The sequence below is a fragment of the Pollachius pollachius genome, assembly GCF_949987615.1.
Source record: "Pollachius pollachius genome assembly, chromosome: 15".
In the NCBI taxonomy this organism is placed as follows: Eukaryota; Metazoa; Chordata; class Actinopteri; order Gadiformes; family Gadidae; genus Pollachius; species Pollachius pollachius.
Window position 1 is genome coordinate 2,237,904 of NC_136948.1, and position 6,407 is coordinate 2,244,310.

The 6,407-nt window shown below is 46.5% G+C and overlaps 1 protein-coding gene across 1 annotated transcript in view; it reads left to right on the plus strand.

The window, feature by feature from the left end:
* Positions 1-618: 618 nt before the first annotated feature.
* prkd1 (protein kinase D1) overlaps positions 619-6,407 on the plus strand; it is a gene marked incomplete at both ends in the record, with an annotated part of 29,100 nt that continues 23,311 nt past the window's right edge. Inside the window, one exon of the mRNA XM_079752102.1 lies at positions 619-807. Within this exon, the coding sequence (XP_079608228.1) occupies positions 619-807 (189 nt within the window). The remainder of the gene's footprint in view (positions 808-6,407) is intronic.

Here is a 6,407-nt window from a genome sequence, read left to right on the forward strand (position 1 = left end):
GATCATATTTAATATCACAGTACAGAGTCTGTGATGAATATAGATCATATTTGATACACAGTACAGAACCTGTAATGAATATAGATCATATTTAGTATCACAGTACACAGCCTGTGATGAATATAGATCATATGTAATATCACAGCCCCCCCTGTCATCCCAGGGGGGCGGGTCTCTCTCTCCTCTCCGTCCGGTTGACGTCCACGGATCTCTGGACGCGTCACGTCGCTCTCCGGTTCTCTCGCCTCGGCACCGACAGGCTCCCCGGGTTGACGGCAACTTCACGCTCCAACTTTCCCCCGCGACCCGTCGTCTCCGCGTGCCGGCGTTTGCTTTCAAACGTTTCCTTTTTGCATCGCAACAGTTCGTTCCAGTTCTCGGGTGAACCGTCGCGTCCGCGGGTTGGTGTTGTGGGGTCTCTGTGTGTGTGCGCGCGTGTGGGGTCTCGGTGTGTCTGCGCGTGTGTGGTCTCGGTGCGTGTGTGTGTGTGGGGGGGTGTCGGTGTGTGTGTGGGGGGGTGTCGGTGTGTGTGTTGGGTCTCGCGGTATCTCTTCCTCGCACCACCTGTTGACTAGCGCGTCGGATCCCTTTCCCGTTCTGGACCCACCGGACCTCCTCATGAGCGCCCCCCCGGTGATCCGCGCGCCCAGCCCGCTGCCGCTGCTCCGGAGCGCGAGCAACCCCGGCGGCGGCGGGGTCGCCTTCCACATCCAGATCGGTCTGAGCCGCGAGCCGGTGCTGCTGGACCCGGGGGACCTGAGCCTGGGCCAGGTCCGGGAGATGGCCTGCTCCATAGTGGACCAGAAGGTGAGGCGGTGATGTTCACCTGGGTGTGATTATCATACTAACATGTCACTCAGACATATTAACATGTGACTCACACTACCAGAACGAGGAGCGCTGTCCCCCTAGCATCCCGATCTAAAACCCTGATTGGCTAGTTGGACTTCCCACCGCTCAGAGGAGGTCACGTGGATCTGTGTTCTAACTCTGTACTTTTATTGTGAAAGTGTCTGGCCCCAGGTCAGCTGTTAGCTTCAATGACAGCGTGGGGAAACATCATGTTGACCTGTGTGACGTCATGCTGGCAGAGACAGACAGACAGCATGTTGTGGCCTGCTGCTCCAGGCCAGCGCACACACACACACACACACGCACACACACGCACACACACACACACACACGAACGCACACACACACATCAATACGCGCACACACATCCATACACGCACACACACACACACACACAAACGCACACACATCCACACGCGCACACACGCACCCACATACGCCCACACGCATACACATCCACACACACACACACATGGATGTACCCACACACACACCCACATACAGTACATATATGTACACGTACACACTCGCACGTATGTACATACACACATACACACACACACAATCACACTCACACACATGTACGTACACACACACACACACACACACATGTACGTATACACACGCGTACAAATATTCAATAAGTCACATGTCATTGGCTGCTGGCACTTTATTGATTTTCTGCTGCATTGTTCACTTCCTGTCCAAACAGGAAGCTGCTCTGTTGTCTGTCAGCGACCTGAAGGACCAATCAGGTCGCTCCTCCTGCATGAGTCACGAGATGCTCATATTTGATAACAAATATATTTAATAACATCTATATTTAATACATTATATATATGTTATGAAATAATACTAAATAACGTATATATTATACATTATGTGTATAATACATAAAATATTGAATACAATGAAATAATATTAAATATCATATATTTAATAACGTAAATATTTAATAAAATATATTAATTTATATTTAATAATATTTTTCTATTTGATTCGATTTATATTCCATATGCAGGGCTGGGTGTTGTTCAAACCTTCCAAACTCTTGCTCTGGCTCTTTGTTGGCACAGTTACATCACACATTCCGTCCCCAGAATTCCTACCACACGACCTCATGCTAGCCAGTAGCAGAGTTCAAAGGTCAAACCCAAGCCGTAGTCTCATCCTATCACAGCCCGCTACACATGAACCATGAAGCTGTCCACCAATCACAGGCAAGCTTCCCTCACTGCAAGCAGGAATTGAAATCAGAGTGAAACATTGGTGGGTTATCTGGGTGAATGAAAACATTATTTACCCCCACGGTTTCTAATGATAGTTTATCGTTGGTAGAGATGTCTTCACGTGTTTGTGTCTAACAGCTGGGGGTCCGTGGCTAACGGGAATACTAATTATTGTTTTTCACTCCTTCAGCTGGATGCCTCAGAGCAGTTTTTCTGAAAGAGGGGGAAACATTTACAGGGATCACACTGTTGACATTGTACACAGTCTGTGCTGGTACAGTACTGTACGGTCTACGCTACCAGTACTGTTAACTTTATACAGTACAGTACTGTAAACTGTATACACTACCAGTACTGTTAATCGTATACAGTACTGTACTGTAAACTGTCTACACTACCAGTACTGTTTACTGTATACAGTAGGCCTACTGGTACTGTAAACTGTATACACTACCAGTACAGTTAATCGTATACAGTACTGTACTGTAAACTGTCTACACTACCAGTACCATGTACAGTACTACTGCAGGATGTGTCTGTGGTTCAATTCATCAGTTTTATGCCAGGGCATCGTTGTTTAGCGAGCAGGGAGGTGAATAACTCAAATTTTTCATGGTCGAAAAATCAGTGAGTGGTATGAACGAATAATCGATTATTCGATGTGTGCCGACATTCACAAAGGCAGCCATGGATCATCTGCAATAAATCACTTAATATCTCAAAAACAACAACTACCTGCTAAGTAGTTCCAGTCAAATAGTCTGTTGTGAAAAATGCAATAAACTGTAATCAGAAAATGCAGTTATATGCTATAGACCCTATAGTATCTGTGGTATAAAGGCTGGGACGAATTTCAATTTTAATTTCATAGAGTAGGGTTGGGCGATATTGCAAAAATTATTATCACGATTATTTTTTCGATATTGATCGATATCGATATTAATCACGATATATAATTTGATACTGCTGAAGCCTGAAGGAACCAGTGTTCATTAGTTAAACCATACACTTTTGCTTATTACCATATTTATGATAAGGGAATGTTTAATCACATTTAAATATAAACATTTAACTTCACAAACATGTTTTATCTGCCCCCAACAGAACAATATAAGGTAGCTTGCCGTGTAAACTGTTGAAAATAATGTAAATAAAAATAAAAGCTCTGACTTCTTTCACATTAAAGTCCTTTGGCAGGGCTTCAGAAAACATCTTAAATCTTGTAGAGGCACAACCGATACATAAAAGTAAGTGGATGAACAAAGGCCCTGGCACATGAACTGAACTTTAATATATAAAATATGAACTGCGTAGGGCTTATGTAAGTGCAAAATGTAAACATTGTAAAACCAGATATTATGCTACATAAAATAATATGTTTAAAACTTAAAAGATCTGTGAGTGACTACCACACCAAACTCCTTTGGCAGGGAGGAAACAATCTCAAATGTTTGTAGAGGTTTATTTCTGCTGTGTGATTGGCTGTTAGGTAAATCCACATCAGAACTTTTTCTTTTTTTTTTCTTTTTTTTTATATATCGAGCATTTATGTCTGATGCTTATTGTCATAATCGACGTAAGTTTTATCGCGATTAATAATCATAATCAAATTATTGCCCAGCCCTACCCTAGAGTATCTTTCGTATAAAGGCTGGGACGAATTTCGAATTATAAATATGTACAATGCATAACGTTAGCTCTCTGGCTCATAGCTGAGCGGACTAGAATACCTCCCGTTGCCAAGTCGTAGCTAAGGTCCGTCCTATTTACTGGAGGATTGAACAACGTTTCCGTTGCATAAGAACCTTACGGGAAGGTAATGATTGTTCCAGGTATTAGTCAAACCCTCAGGCGTTGCCAGGGGAAAAAAAAGGTTAACAGTTCAGATGTTAAAAATCGATTTTGACCCTCGGGATCGAATAATCGAATAATGAAATATTCTGACCAATCCCTATTAGCGAGCAGTGGAAATTCTACTGTCAACCCCCTTCAAAGAGACTGTCTAACCCCTACCTGCTCCTTAATGACTTGTCTCTCTACCGTCTAACCCCTACCTGCTCCTTAATGACCTGTCTCTCTACCGTCTAACCCATACCTTCTCCTTAACGACCTGTCTCTACTGTCTAACCCCTGCCTGCTCCTTAATGACCTGCCTCTGTACTGTCTAACCCCTACCTGCTCCTTAATGACCTGTCTCTGTACTGTCCAGCCCCTACCTGCTCCTTAATGACCTGCCTCTGTACTGTCTAACCCCTACCTGCTCCTTAATGACCTGTCTCTGTACTGTCTAACCCCTACCTGCTCCTCAATGACCTGTCTCTGTCCTGTCTAACCCCTAACTGCTCCTTAATGACCTGTCTCTGTACGGTCTAACCCCTACCTGCTCCTTAATGACCTGTCTCTGTACTGTCTAACCCCTACCTGCTCCTCAATGACCTGTCTCTGTACTGTCTGTCCCAACCTGCTCCTTAAGGACCTGTCTCTGTACTGTCTAACCCCTACCTTCTCCTTAATGACCTGTCTCTGTACTGTCTAACCTCTAACTGCTCCTTAATGACCTGTCTCTGTACTGTCTAACCCCTACCTGCTCCTTAATGACCTGTCTCTGTACTGTCTAACCCCTAACTGCTCCTTAATGAACTGTCTCTGTACTGTCTAACCCCTAACTGCTCTCTGATGACCTGTCTCTGTATTCACTGGTTAACCAACCATAATGTGGAGATCCTGTTGTAAACATCTAGTTTGATCTGGTAGAATAGTCTGGTTAGCTTCTGTATTCCACCGGTAACTAAGGTAACCGCTTCTATTCTGAACAAGGTTAGAACAGTAACTTGCTTTAATTATGGGATGTTGGACATATTGCAGCTATTCCTCTCTCTTCTGTTGACGCCATCCCTCCTGTTGCCTGGCAACAGATGTTCAAGTGTCCTTCTGAGTGTCATTCTGTGTTGAGAGGCTGGAGACAAACACACACACGCACGCACACACACACACACACACACACACACACACACACACACACACACACACACACACACACACACACACACACACACACCCTCTAGAACCACCCACCCACGCACACAGACACACACACAGACACACACACACACAAACACACACACACACATATCCTCCAGAACCACCCACGCACAAACACACACAAGCACACACATACATATATACACACATGCAAGAACACACACACACACACACACCCTCGAAACCCACACACACACACACCCTCCAAAACCACACAAACACAGAACCACACACACACACACACACACACCCTCCAGAACCGCACTTACACACACACACACACACACACACACACACACACACACACACATACACACACACACACACACACACTCACCGTCCAGAACCACACACACACACACACACACACACACACACCCTGCAGAACCACACACACACACACACACACACACACACACACCATCCAGAACCACACACACACACACACACAGACACACACACACACACACACACACACACACACACCGTCCAGAACCACACACACACACACACACACAAACACACACAGACACACACACACACACACACACACACCCTCCAGAACCACACACAGCGTGAGCGGAGTTATCCGACCTGACAAAGGACAGTGTTTTGTGGCAGCTGGTTGTCATGGTGATGGCTCTCTGGAAGAACAGCTTTTTATTTTTAACGTTGTAGCATAACTGTAGCGGCTTGTGATTGGACCCATCAGATCAGCCAATTAGCTGTCAGATTACAGAGAGTTTTCCTACTCAGAGGTTGTGACGAAGCTGGGAATTGTGTGGATTTATCCTCCCTCCTCTCGTCTCCTCTCCTCTCTCCTCTCGTCTCCTCTTATCCTCCCTCTTCCTCTCTCTTCCTCCCACCTCCTCTCCTCTCTCCTCCTCTCTCCTCTCCTCCCATCTCCTTATTGTCTTAGTGTTAATGAGGTGGTCTGCTTGTATTCACCTGAGATGCAACCTTTCCTCCCCTCAGCTCCTCCCTCCTCTAACCCTCTCTGCTCCCCCCCCTCTGCTCCTCCCTCCCCTCTCCCCCTCAGCTCCTTCCTCCTCTCCTCCCCCCTCTTCTCCTCCCCCTCCCCTCTCTGCTCCTCCCTCCTCTCCCCCTCCCCTCTCTGCTCCTCCCTCCCCTCTGCTCCTCCCTCCTCTCCCCCTCCCCCCTCTGCTCCTCCCTCCTCTCCCCCTCCCCTCTCTGCTCCTCCCTCCTCTCCCCCTCCCCTCTCTACTCCTCTCTCTACTCCTCCCTCCCCTCTCTACTCCTCCCTCCCCTCCTCCCTCCCCTCTC